This window comes from Camelus ferus, chromosome 3 (assembly GCF_009834535.1).
Source record: "Camelus ferus isolate YT-003-E chromosome 3, BCGSAC_Cfer_1.0, whole genome shotgun sequence".
Lineage (NCBI taxonomy): Eukaryota > Metazoa > Chordata > Mammalia > Artiodactyla > Camelidae > Camelus > Camelus ferus.
The window spans coordinates 30,372,178-30,386,971 of record NC_045698.1 but is presented as its reverse complement, the minus strand read 5'-3'; the positions used below and the strand labels follow the sequence as shown (position 1 = coordinate 30,386,971).

The following is a 14,794-nucleotide window of genomic DNA, read 5'->3' as shown; positions in this document are numbered from 1 at the left end:
GTATCAAAGCTACTTCTACTCAAATCCCCAATGTAGCACTCTAGCTTCCTCTTCCCTTTCAAATTTTAAGATTTTTCTATGTTCGTAAAACATCAAAATAAGTTTCAAAGACGGGTACAACATTGGTGGTGAAGTATCTACCTCAACTCCTATTTTGAGCTCAAATGCTTCTGAAATGTGCAGGTGACCAACTACCTATCTTTGGACTATTTTGAATGAACTGCACCTGAAATCCAAAGCAATGTAACTAATCTCCTGTGGAAGGACTGGAGCCAAGAAAGTCAAACAACTGCCCAGAAACAAGAGTCTTCCCCGCCTTCTAAGAAACAAAATAAAAACAGTGTTGTCTCCAGTCTGGAATGGGCCTTCCCGAGAAAAGTCCTATTATACTTTCCAGTCCACTGAAGGCAACTCCTTGTTGCTGTTAAAAAAAAAAAAAAAAAGCCACCCATAGAAACAGTAAAGTTTATAAATTCCCACCCACCCATCATGCCCACATCTCCTTCCGCCTCTTTAAGACCAGGCTAGTGGAACTGTGCTCCAGCAACCGCTAGGCAATATCTCAGGTATCCTGTGATTTGACCTTAAAGGGGATGGTTTGCTTGCTGGGGAGAGGTGATCTACAGGAAAGGGGACAAAGAGGGACCACAGAGAACAAGCTAGCTCTGGGCTCCAAGGCAACAACCCCACTCTATACACTGAAGCCCCACCACAACTTTTAAAAACAAAAAAGAAGTTAAAATAAGCAAAAATCAAAGGACTGGGCCAAGTTATCCTGAATCAAGAAAAAACAAAAGACCCTATCATTTAAAAGACAGAAACTATTCTTCAGAGAGGGAAGAAGGGCTACAAATGGAGTTAATGATCAATCACTCCTGCACAATGGAGCCTCCATAAAAATCCCAAAAGTACAGGGTTCAGAGAGCTTCTGGGTTGCTGAACACACGGAGATGCAGAAGAGTGATGCCCAGAGAGGACATGTACGCTCCAGGCCCCTTCCCACATACCTTGCATCTCTCCCAACAGGATGTTCATCTGTATCCTTTATCATATTCTTTCAAAATAAACTGGTAAACAGTAAATAAAGTGTTTTCCTGAGTTCTGTGAGCAGCTCTAGCAAACTAATCGAACCCAAGGAGGGGGTTGTGGAAACTTCTGATTTATAGCCGATCTCTCATAAGCACAGGTGACAACCTAGACTTGTGACTGGCATCTGAAGGGGGGGTTGGGGGCAATCTTGTAGGACTGAGCCCCCTAACATGTGAGATCTGATGCTTTCTCCAGGTAGATCGTGTCTGAATTAAGTTAAACTGTAGGGCACCCAGCTGGTGTCACAGAATTGCCTGGTGTGGGGAAAATCCAAATTTTCCCCACACCAAGCAATGTCCCCCAACATGCTTATTGGGGAGAGGGTGGTCTATAGGAAAGGGGAGAAAGAGGGACCAGAGAGAACAAGCTGGCTCTAGGCTCCAAAGGACCAGCCCCACTCTATGCACTGATGCCCATGGCTGCTTCATCTCAAAAACAAATGAAATTAAAATAACTGGTGACCCAAAGGATCAGAAGTGAAGTGTTCTATATGAAAGTTAAGAGGGAACACAGGAGCAAGAGTGGAGTTTTTCCAAAACAATCAAGTCAGGGATTCCCTCATCCGCAAGAGAATCTGAACTCTAACATGACCTGTAAGAGAGGCCCCGCATCATCCAGCCCCAACCTACCTTTCCAGCATCATCTCGGATCACTCTCCACTTGCTCATCACACTCGAAACCAGTGGCCTTCATTATTCCCCTAGAACACACTTGAACTCTTTCCCACCACAGGGCCTTTATATGTGCTATTCCCCTGGCCTACAATCCTGAATCCCTGCTTTCTTCCTCCCCAGCCTTTAAGTCCCAACTCAAATGTCAGAGGAGTCTTCCCCATTGCCCTGATGACAGCAGCTTGTTCCCATTACTCACCAACATATCATCCTTTCATTTCTTTTACATCTAAAATTATCTTCTATATTTGTAAGATTTTTTATTTCCTCGCTGGGGCTCATTCTAGCATGTAAGTTTCACGTGGCAAGAATTTTGTTTGCCTTGTTCAAGCCACATCCCAGCTCCTAGAACAGTGCCTGGCATGTAAGCCATCAACCGATTGATCTTAGCTCATTCTAGACTCGTAAGAACCCTCCACGCTTAAAGCAAACCCAAATAAAATACTATGTAATCTACCTTGATGAGTCCATCTGCTGTCTAATTCCTCAATACCTGAAAAGTATTTCTGTCATGTCACTAAAGCCCCTTAAGGTGCTATTTAAATTCTCAGTAGACAGTCAGTTTTCCACCTTTTAAAGGCTGACTGATTCTCCTTCCTTTACGCCTCTTCTCTTTTATTTCACTTCTTAATCCCTTACTTTCACAGCTTTCGTCTCAACTTCCATGTACTTCCAAGAAAGATTCTAATCAAAACTGAGTAGTGGTTTTATGCATCAAAGCATTCGTCCAGTTCAAGAAGAGCAGCCAACTTCTGGCCACCAGAAGTGCCAAATCTTTTCTCATGATCCTAAGAAGTCAAAATGTAATCACTTCACGCATCTCTGTGGTGGTGGTAAGTATCCTGGCCTCTTGCCATTGTCTTCATCTGGCCTGTTTTTAAAGTAATAAATAACTAGATTTCTCAAAGCTGCTATTACCTGTTTCTCATTTTTTCTATGAGATTTTGTGTGAGAGCTCTGGGTTGATAGAACAAAGTACTTAAGAGCACCAAGTAAACCTGCATCCTACAGAGTATCTGTAGGTAGCTGACAATGTTGAAGGACCTGTTTCCTTTACCTCGCCGAGGTGCTTATGTTGTCATCTGGTGTACGTGGCACTGAAGGGTCATAACGTAATCTCTTCTTTCACCTAGCCATCCCCACCTCTCATCAACTGCTCCTCGCTGCTCTCCACGTAGACGAAAGAAACTGTACCCTTTCCCGCTGGCAAACACCCTCACTACACCACCTCCTATTTCCTCTCCTCTTGACCCCAAATTTGGCAAAAACAGAAAATCAAGTCTTTCCTGAGCCAAAATGTCACAATTATTCGGAAGTTGAGAATTGGCTGAATGGTATCGTGATGCTTTTTAAAAAACTGGTAATAAACCAGTCATCCAAAATCCCTTTAAGAATTCAAGTTAGCAAATGAAAAAGAAACAAACAAACAAAGCTAGAACTTCTAGAAATGTCAATTCTTTCAAGTAATCTTAAGCAGCTTTGAGTCTCCACCATGTATTTGTATGTGACACAAGTCATCATTGTGAAGTTAACATAGAACAAAAATGTTTAAATAACTGTATTTTAAAACCATACATACACTTCCCTTTAATTAATTCATAGTATAAAGAAATATTAAAAAGTTTTACCTACCTTAGCTGGAGGAACTTTTCCAGCAGCTGTGATCTGACCAGTAAAGAACCGTCCAAAATGATTTGCTGCTAGTACCACAGCCTTGTAACTTAAAAAAAATAGATAAATAAATGGGTAAATAATTCTACAAAATGAAAGAACTTAGGCTCATATATCAAAATTATTAAAGAATAAGAATAATAGCTAACATTTACATAGTAACTACTCTTCGTCAAAAACAGTTCTAGGTGCTTACTCCTTTCATCTTCACAACAATCCTGTGGATAAGTAAAACTATTATCTTCATATTACAGGTGAGGAAACTGAGACACAGAAAGATGAAGAGATCTGACCGAGGTCGCTCAGCTAGTAAATGGCAGAGCCAGAAGTCTACCGCTGGCATCCTGCCTACAGAGACACATTCTCACCCATGATGCTCCCTGACTTCTTCGTAATGAACACTGCAGAAGATCGGTTGGGATAAAAAAAGAAATGAAGGGAAGACAAGAAAATGCTAACAATGCTTTTTCTTTGGCAGCTGGGACTACAGATACTTCATACTTTCTGTTTTACTTTATCATATTGTCCAAATTTTCTTTGAGGACTGCATAGTATTTATATGATGGGGGAAATCTTAAGAATCAAAAAATTAGACTAGCTATATGCTTGTACATAATAAAATTCCAACCTCAGAACGAAAAACATTTCCTTTGATCCCTGATGGTTGAAACCAGGGGATTTTGAGACAGAGTGACCTTGGTTCAAGTCAGAGTTCCACTACTAACTAGCTTTGAATGACCTCAGGCAAATTTCTTTAATTCTCTATGGTTTCCTCACCTTTAAAATGGGGACAAAAAGAGCCTTTCAGTGTTGCAGTGAGGACTAAATGAGATAATGCAGGTAAAGCACTTATCATAAAGCCAGTCACATAAAGACTTGGTAAATATGTTTTTAGCTAAAGAAACACTGTATGCATCAAAAACTAGTAATGTATACCATCTTTTCTTTAACAGGATTTTTTATTATGCTAATTTCATTACACATTAATTTCATTTTCATATTATTTTATACTTAAAAGGCCCTATGCACACTCTCAGTAACACACCCACTACCTTAATATTATAATGCAAAGATTAATATCATAATGCAAATATTATAGTGATCCTATCCACCTGCCAGCTGACAAAAAAAAACCTTTACCCAGTCATATTTTTATAACATAATACTTGATATAATAATTACTACAAAAGCACGTAAGTAGTTAACACTACTACTTTAAGGTAAATCATTAGAGCAAGGAAACACTATTTTAGAGATTACATTATTTGTTAGTCTTACTTCTGAATCCAGGTGATAGAAATTTGCAAAGAGTAAACATGATAAAAATTCAAAGACTACTGTAAGGAATTAATTTTGGAATTAATGTTTTAAAAGATTCAGTTGCTACACTAAAAAAATAAAAACGAGACATAGGAAATGTACAAGAAAACGTTGATAGTGGGGAAAAGTGATAAAAGTGGGCCTTTTTTTTTTGATGAGAACAAAAAGGCTCAGAATGAGCAGCAATGAACTAGAAGGAGCGTGTCTTCACGCTAACAGGGCCCTGTGTGTGAGTTAGATAACAACTGCGTGGGTAGGTACCCTGGACAGTTCATCTCAAGCTCTGCCCTTTGCAAATATCAGCTCAGGACATAAGACGGTGACGCTTTAAATTTTGTCCCTGGATTCCCAAAAGTTCAAATTTCTGCCAATTCTGGGGCTGTACTGGGTTAGCTAGAGAATAGACATGTTTGGACACCCTTTCATCCCTCATTTCAAGTAAAGCTACGCTGCTCTTACTGGATTTGTTTGCACTGTCTCATTATTTGCTCAAAAGATTCTGCAGCTAAAAACCACTGACAGAGAGCTACAGATTGGGATAACCTTTCACATGTGCGCATTTCCCATGACAAAATCAACAGCACCCTTAGAAGTTTACGTTGTACATTTTCTGTACAAAATTTCAAGTTCCACATCGCATAACATAACTCTTCTGGAAACTAAATATGGCAAGATTTATGATGTCACTTGGTACATAATTTATATCACAAAAAATGTCTTCAAACCAACCATTTGCCATATTACATTAAGGACAACAAAACCTGTTTTTAATTTGTCATTTTTGCTTATTGTATCTCATTTATATCAAAAGTGAACAACTGAAACCCAAAGTAGAACCTGTGGCACGTTTGATAGACTACATCTCAGACATGAAAGCTAAGAAAACTTTCAGCATATCTATCAGCTGTAAAAGGCTTTATTCAGATTAGTCTTTTTTCATGCACTGTTTCATGTTTTAAACATTTTCATTTGTTGGTGCCTCATTCATATTAGGAAGTTGTCACCACTAATAGTTTTCATGCTTAAAATCTAATTCAACTAGTTTCTTAGGTGAGCTGATTTCATAAGCATCATCCGATTTCCAGATTTTTCCCACTCTCTAGGTAGAGTCAGCCATACACTGCACTTACACAGTTACTTGTGTCCTGTGGTGGACATGGTTACTCAGCCATTGCCACATTTCTCAGAGCTGAATGAGCCTTAGAATCCTTCTCAACATAGCCCTCTAGGCAATAAACGAGGAATGCATCAGTGCCGGGGAGCAAATGAAGTTTATGGCCATCTTGGCCGTAGCTAGCCTTCAGCAGTCAGCATGGGTTTTGACACCAGATGAAACTTCAAGTGCAGACATTTTCCCTATTCATTAAATATTTTATGAATTTACTACATAAAACCTAATTAAAGTGGTAAATCTACTAATTAAAAAAAATTATATATTAGGTGGAATTGTATGAAACTGCCCATATCCAACCATTTTTAACCCTATGGCAACACTGATTTATGGTAATTAAACTTATTATGGTAATAATTTCACTATATATACATATATCAAATCATTGTTTACACCTTAAACTTACACAATGTTATATGTCAACTATAGTGCAATAAAACTGGGGGGAAAAAACAGTCATTTCAACCTAATATATACATACATACACACATACATGAAATACAATATATTCCTATTAAAGTACAGCTAAATCCTGAAGAACAAAATTTGGGGCATTATGTATACAGAAATCAGAAGTACTTTCTTTAGCATAGAATTAGAGGCCTTATAATTAGTAAACTAGAATAAGACTTTCTACATTGCACCCTTTCCCTTTTTCATTCTTTATAACTAAAGTCTAAAAGAAGATAGTACTAGATCTGTGTGAATTTTTTTTTTGGTTGTCATGTCTCTTTTTTTTTAATTGAAGTATAATCAATTACAACGTGTCAATTTCCGGTGTACAGTATAATGTTCCAATCATACATATACACACATATATTCATTTTCATTATAGGTTACTACAAGACACTAATCATTTGTTCTAATTATTATCACTACCCTTGCTATTGACTTCAGAAGTTTAGCTACTACAAAATATGAGTTGATCATATTAAGGTTTTTGGATAATTGTAAATTACTAATGCTATGGTTTATTTACCACGTAGTTTTTGTGAAAACAGATATTAAGAAAAGTAAGTGTGCATTTCATTAAAAAAAAAAGAGGCATTTCTTCTGGTGGGAGGAAATATTACTTCCTTTCCGCTCATGAAGATTAAAAAGGAGTATACAATCGCATGCAAAACAAAGAGCCACTTCCTATCTGATGACTGTGAAACAATACGAGTCTTAACAATAATTCAAGTGCACTCTCAGAAGGCTGCGATCTCCAACAATCATTACAAGTAAAATCATTGTAAGACAGAAGAGCTATAGTGAGCATGTTTCTATAGTACCATTGTGCTTCTGCTCAACTGGAATGGAAAAGAATCAACCTACCCAGCAATGTTGGCCATGGAGCTTAGTGCATCATATCCCTGAGCAATTGTGACTCTTGGCACTTGGTCCATCGCCAGAACTGTAGTTTTCCTTTTGGAAAGTTTATTTAGCAAGTCTGGATTTTGGGCTGGGTAAATGAAACTAATCAGTGTTCCCGATGTCTTTAAAAGGTCAGCTTCATGAACACCTAATGTTGGATTAAGCATAGGGGCTCGCACCTGAGAAAAAAGTCAAGTCACCAATTAAAAATGCAAATACCTTTATCATATTTTTAAGTAAATAGAGCAATTAAAATAATATGCCATGATTGAAATAATAATCCAGAAGTAATCTCTCAGCAATACATTTCTGACTAAATTCCCAAAGTAAGACTCACAAAGATCCATGCCACCTACTATCTAAGTAAAGAGACACATACCTGGAAATAGTGTCAGGACAGATTTGGCAATGAACTGTAGAGCAGTAAAAAAAAAAAAAAATGTAGGTTCTACAACATACCTGTCCTCCTGAAATCTTGTTATCTGGTAAGATTATGAGATATTAGAATAAAGGGACAGGAAGTTCTGGTTGTGTGTTCAAAAATTCAGTTCCTGTTAGTTTTGGCAAGCACAAACTTTGAGGGTGGTGAGAAGTTAAGAAGGTCATACACTAAAAGCTCCATGGTCGTATGTATTGATTTACATGACCTTAAATTTTCAGATGAATATTTATAGATGAACACAACTCAAACTAGTTGCCTTACTGAATTGGATTTATGCAAAAAGCTACAATATATTCTGTTAAGTATCAAGTCAGTGAACACATAATCCACACACTTAGAGAAGTTTCAAATGTCTACTTTTTCACACCAAATTTTTTTAAATTTCATTTTAAAAGTGTTTTAAAATGTGTTTCAAATCCCTCTTTAAAATCAACCCTCAAATAAAGTATGTCATTTCATTAGCTCCCAATTTGCAGTGGTAGTGCTTTTAGGCTAGTTTAAGCACAGAAAACACAGCTCTGGGAATCACATTTTAAAAGGAAACAGAATCACAAACACCAGGTCAATACTTTGTTTAACAGCATTAATTTACCTATAAGACACCTTTATCTATTATTCTCATTTCAGCTATTGATCTGGTGATGCATGTGGTTTTACGTTCTGGACTTTAATTAAGACTCTGACAAGGTCTATTTTTCCTCAGTAAGAATCTATAATACAGATTTAATAAAAATTAGAGGACAACTTTGAATTAATTCTTCTGGCCCCTATCAAATGCTCAGCTGAGAATGCTGGCATCTGAGAGAGTCAAGCTAACAGAGTATTTCCCTGAAGGTACATTTTGGATCACTAGTTCCTCAGTATATTAACAGGCTTGACTCAAAAAAGAGGCCCTAAGGTCAAGTAGTTTATTAATGCAAGTACAAAACTATATGTTTCAGTTATGTAAGTTTCTATGTTATAGGATTTCTCAGTGCCTTTAACAGGCTCATACACATTGTGAATCTCTAAAAGGAACATAGGGCATATCTAAAACTTATGCACAACCTACTAATCCTTTATTCTCTGACATCTCAAAAGGTTTTGATCCTTAGAATACACATTAGAATGGATTATACTTATTTTTCTATTTTCCCTAACCTCTTTTATTATACCAAGTTATATTACCAAGTATCAGCACACCTAAACACTTAAAAACTTAAGTTGAATTACTATTTTTCTCCATATCCTAAATTTTATTATTAATTTTCTACAGCAAAAAACAGTTGTGTGTCTTCTGCAAAAACCACTATTTAAGACCCTATCAAGTTATTTAGGGATCTGTAGATTTTAAAAATTTTAAAAATTAAAAAACTATGTGATTGATTCCCGCTTAGAAACTAATGCAGAAAAAGCTGGTCTTTCCTGAAAAAATCAGAATTTTAACTTTTAATTTTAACTTGGTAATCATGCTTATTTAATCCATACTTCCCTACTTGCCTTGGTTACAGAAGGCTTAGGATTTAGATTAAAGTTCAACTCTAGTAATTATCTGTATTGGACTCTTGATACAGAGTATCAATCATTCTCTGAATGATTTTTTTACTTCAGATTTTATTTGTAAAATTCTTTAACATATAGTTTTCTATTATACGATACCTTAACACCTTTTATTAAAGTAGGCAAGATCACTCAACACTCAGCCCAACATTGCTTTTTCCAGAATATTCCTGCCCTCTCTAAAAATACCATGTAAGTCAGTTAAATCACTGTTCCTTCAAGGTATTAGAAGATCACTGTACATTCAGTCCCCGGAGTTCCACGCCTCCTGTCCATTCTAGCAGCAGTTAAATATTCACCTGTAGGCATTTTGGACATACATGAACCAAATTTTCCCTACCCAGTAAGAAGGGAATTTCTACATCGCAAAAGTAAAAAGGAAGATCATTTCTCTTCTCATGGTTAAACATAGGTCACACGGTCTGATCAAAGTTCTACTGGAACATGATGAATATTCACAACATGCAACCATTTCTTTGAGAAAAAGGCATCGTTCAAAAATATGAGAAGCTATAACAATAGAAAAAGTAATTCAATCTCTCTATGGGAAGATTTCAAAAAGTCAGCATGCCATAAATGGAAAGGGGAAAAGAATAATTACTTTGACCACCAAATCAGAAGCCAGCGCTTCCTTTGCCCCTTGGATTTGGGCACCTGCTGCTCTGTAGTGATCGTCTGAGAATTTGGAAGCTTCGCCAGCACCCGACTCCACAACAACATTAAAACCCTGCTTGACCAACGCCTGAACACCTGCAGGAGACAACGCCACTCGCTTCTCATTCTGGAAAATCTCCCTGGGGACTCCAACAGTCAGTTGCTTATACGGAATTCCTACAACAAAGGCCAAAAAAACAAACAAAAAAATTGGAAGTCAGTGATTTAATAATACAGTTCAGAAAATGGAAACAGGAAGTCTATTCAAAACATACTGCACATACAGCTTGCTGTTCTAAATGATGTTTCAGATTCATATGCATAATCCTTTGGCTTTTTTGATAGATGGGAAATTTTTGTACCCACTCTCCTGAAAATCCTAAACAGTTTAACCAAATGGCTCTCTTCAAGGAATATAACTAGTTTAGTTTATTCTTCAGAAAAAAAATGGGTTGAGAGACCACTCAACATGCTAACTCTGCTCTTCAAAGTAACTCTCTCTGGTTTATGGCCTCCTCATTTTTACCTTTAAGGAAGACAGGAATAATTAGCTATTTTGAAAAACAGCTCTGTACTAGACACTTTGATGGCCTGCCACACCCAAAGTCCTTTTCTTGGCAATTGGCCCCAGGCAATTCCTCACAGATTTCCAAGTGTTATATCTTAAACCTTTCTATTCTTAAAGGAGAGGTCAGCAGCTGGGTCAAAGATAACAGTCTACAACAGCCTTTGAGTGACAAACTGATAGTAACTTCCTAAGATGGATCACACTGACAACATCTAAACTCACTGATCAATCTTCCTGACAGTTAGTACACAGCAGCACCTACGAAGTATGATTGTCAAAAAAAAAAGCAAACCTGAGTCTGATCAAGCTTCTAGATCTAGCTAAACGTTACAGAAAATACAAGGGACCGACAAACTGGTTAAATAATACTAAGGGAACTCGGCCAGTCAAACCTAGAATGTGAGAAATTCTACAGGAAAACAACTAAGTTCTCTAACAATCAAAAAGGAAACAGAGGAGAGGAACATACAGATCAAAACAGACCCAAGAGACACAGCAAGCAAACACAACACATAGACCTTGTTTGGATCGTTACTTGAGCGTGGCAACTGGTGGGGGAAAAAAAAGGAAAAAGAAAAAAATTGAGAAAATATTAATATTGACTGAAACTACTTTTCATGCTTTTCAACATGGTAATGAAACTGTGGGTAAGATTAATGAAAAAGCAGAATCCTCCTCTGTTAGAGATAAAAAATAAACATCTAGGAAATGGTCAAGACCCAGAAATCCCACAAGTCTCATGCATGGTTGACTCAGAGATCTCGATGTCCTTGCTGCTCACAAGGACAATTCCCATGTCCTCAATGCAGTTATTGACTTTTACTTTACACACAATTTTATCACACTGGATAATCTGGCTTTCTAGAACACTTAAAAAAATCTGAAGATAAGCCTGAGGGCTCTCAGGGCAGGTACCCTACCATTAGTGACCTGTCATGTGAGAACAAGAAAAGAGGCTGTGAAATCAATTAAAAGACAGATAAGAACTCAAATAGTAGTTTAGGCAACCTTAATGCACAAACAGTCCTACAAACTTAAATTTAAAACGGAAGTATTCTATGTGGCAAAGACTTCTGGTTCCCTGCTCCCCCATCCCCAAACAGCCATGCTGTTCCTCCACCCTAGTAACAGAAAGCCATTTTCACTTGAGTATGTTGCCATCTGGAATAAAAAAACTAAATGTCCGAGTCTCCCCTTCAGCTACAGATGGCCACCGGTCTGAGTTCCAGCCAATGAGGTGTAACAGAGTGCTAGGAGGGTCTTTGGGCAAGACGCTTAAAGGAGTCTGACTCGCTTAGAAGCCTCTCCTCTTAGCCTCTCCTCCTTCCTCTCCTCCTTCCCAGCCAGCACCCCAGGACAGAAGCAAGAGGGAGTCCTAGCAGGAAAGGCCGTGTAAGCCGCTGGAAGACTTCAGCTCTTACTCTGTGTGGGCTAGGAAGCTAGCTGCAAATTCTAAGTAGAAGAGTGATATGACTTTGATTTCAAAAAGATAATTCTGTCTTGTATAGAACAGACTCTAGCGGAGCGCAAAAGTAGAAAGCACAGGAACCATTTAGAGGACTAGTTAAGAGTCCATGTGACAGATGACGGTGGCTCAGACCAAGACAGTAATAGTGGTGATGGTGAGAAAAAGACAGATTCTAGATACAAGGAAGAGCTGACCTATACCTATTATGAGGATCTGGCATGACTCTGAGGTTTCTGACCGAAGCAACTGAGATGAAGTTGCCATTCACTGAATTAATAAACATTAATGCAGATCAATTAATACAGTTAGTTCCTAATTTTTGAGCATGGCTGAGACATGTATGGTACAGTCCCCCAATACTGACTAGGAAAGAGGAAGAGCTGCTGGAGAAATGGTTACTACAAGCAATAGTTTCCTGGGTACAACTCAATTGATTTTTTTTTTTTTTTTTTGGTGGGGGAGGTAATTAGGCTTACTTACGCATTTATTTTAAATGGGGTAAGGGGGACTGAATCCAGGACCTCGTGTATGCTAAGCATGCTCTTTACCACCAAGCTATATCCTCCCCCTCAATTGATTTAATCATTTTTCTTTTTCTATTATTTCTTCCTCTCTGTTAGTACTGACAGTCAGGAACTTCCATACATGGAAAATGTGAGAAAGCACTCATTTGTTTTTTTACGCAAAATGATCACGCGCAAGCACCGGGCTGTAAAGCTGCACGGCTTCTCCTTTTCTCTCTCATCAGATCTATTGGCTCCTATGACTTGAAGGTTTGACTTACATACGTTGAAATGAGACTTTACCTGGTTTTACAGGGGCTTTACACCACAGCGCCTGGTGAGTATGAAATGTTCGTAAAACATCCTTCTTCCCAGGTAGAACCTTACAGGACCCCAAATTGCTAAGTAAAGGACACGAACAGCCAGTCACCACTGTTTTCAGTAGGTTCGCCATGTTCACAGAACTTCCTGAATCCCCAACTTCCTTGAAGGTAAATCACTAAAGGAAAGAAAACAAAACATTTATGTGCTGAGAGAACCATACTTTGTCTTTTGAACATCAAAAACATTTTTTAAAAAACTATTCAAAGAGCTTGGAATATAACAGTTGATCATGGGTGTCTACAATGAATTTAGTTGCTGAGTCCATTACATACAGAAAAGGGTGCTTCAAAAGTTTGTTTCCAATTCACGTATTTAAAACTTGGAATCTACTTTCCCACTTATATTGTAGTTATAAACTCACTGTTCAATTCCAAGCCTAGGTCACATAAGTCTAGTTGATCCTTAATGTAGCTGGAAAGTTTTATAAAGTCCGCTCACATCTTACATGAAATACTATCTTCTAAGTCAGCATGTCCAATAAAAATTACATAAAATCAAAATTACCCTTAATTCCTCTTAAATTGTCTAAAATACTGCACAATACAGTAGTAGGTGTTCTGTCACCATGCTGTACAGAAAACACCAGCATCCTTTCACAGCAGCCGGATGTTCATCCCATGAGACCCCTCTCAACCGAGACTGAGTAAACTTGAGATTCACATTTGCCAGGTGTACAACTCAAGAAAATTAAAAACATGCATGGGATATGACCCCAATTACAAAAAAGAAAGAAAAATTCCATGGTTAACTTTATCACACAGGCGTGTGCCTGCAGATGTGGGCGTAACTAGGAATTCTTCTGTCAGAGGTTCTCACAAGTGGCCACTTTTTGCCAGCTCTGCCCAAACTAGGTGAAGGGTCATTGACCTTTGCTGTTTCTGAGGCTCCGGTGGCAGACCCGAGGGGTGCATGGAAGGCACTTTCACCACCCCGCTGACTCCCAGTGTTCTCTTTCCTTCAAAAATGGTAAGGAGAAGACCTGGAACTCTACCAGTTAACCTCAGCCAACTCCACTAACTATGCCTTTAGACTTTGCCCTATCATGTCAGCCCCTCCTACGGCCCAGCCCATAAAACCAGCAGACTCTCTAAACATACTTCCAGCCTCCAGGGGAGGGGTCTAGCTCATTTTTCATTTCATAACTGCTGCCACAACTCCCTGAAGCAACTTCCTACAAACAGCAAAAAGCAACAATCCAGGTAATGCTTATTCTTAAAATGCCCTTTAATTGAACCAACATGCCCTGAGGGCTGAGTCTCAGAAGCACAGCCATTAGGAGCATCTGTAGAATTAAACTGGCATAGGTTACAGGCTTGGAGATAAGAAAAGTCAATAACACGAAAAGCATAATATAACACAAGTCCAAAGTTCTTCAAGGCATCACAGGAGATCATGTCTTCCCACAGGGCTAAGAAAAGAAAGAGAAAGGCATTTGAGAAGGAGAGGATGATAAGAAAAAAGCTAAGGAGGAGGGAGCACACAAGATGTGTTCAGGCATACAACCAAAAATACATATGAATAATTTTTTTGCATTTGAATGGAAGGTTTTATATTTTCAAAGTGTTTCCATATATGTCATTTCATTTCAGTCCTAAAGCATTACCAAGTCCCATAAATACTCTCCTCATTCATTCATGGGTCACTGCTAGGGTTATTCATGGCAAGAATGGAGAGCAAATGAGCTCAAAATTCAGCAATCCATTCAAAACATTCACTGACTCTACACCAAGAACTGAGGGATATACAAAGACATATAAAAGATAATTCTTGTCTTGAGGGAGATTTGGTCCCACCATTACCAATGACCTAGTCCTATCCCAACAGTCCCACTTTCCCTGGTTTCTCTTAGATCATCTCTGCTCCCCAACAACCACCATTCTCATCAGGTTGGTGAAGCTTGCCCAGACCTCATCAGCAAAAAGGCAAAGCAGCAATAATAGAGCCCAAGTATCATCTAA

At 38.2% G+C, this 14,794-nt stretch overlaps 1 protein-coding gene across 1 annotated transcript in view; it reads right to left on the bottom strand.

Moving 5' to 3' along the window:
• The window catches only part of NNT (nicotinamide nucleotide transhydrogenase), a 72,340-nt gene extending 59,434 nt beyond the window's left edge, over window positions 1–12,906 (bottom strand). The window contains 4 exon segments of the mRNA XM_032471784.1: window positions 3,393–3,480; window positions 7,240–7,457; window positions 9,861–10,090; window positions 12,756–12,906. Coding sequence (XP_032327675.1) covers window positions 3,393–3,480; window positions 7,240–7,457; window positions 9,861–10,090; window positions 12,756–12,906 — 687 coding nt within the window.
• Window positions 12,907–14,794: the final 1,888 nt, after the last annotated feature.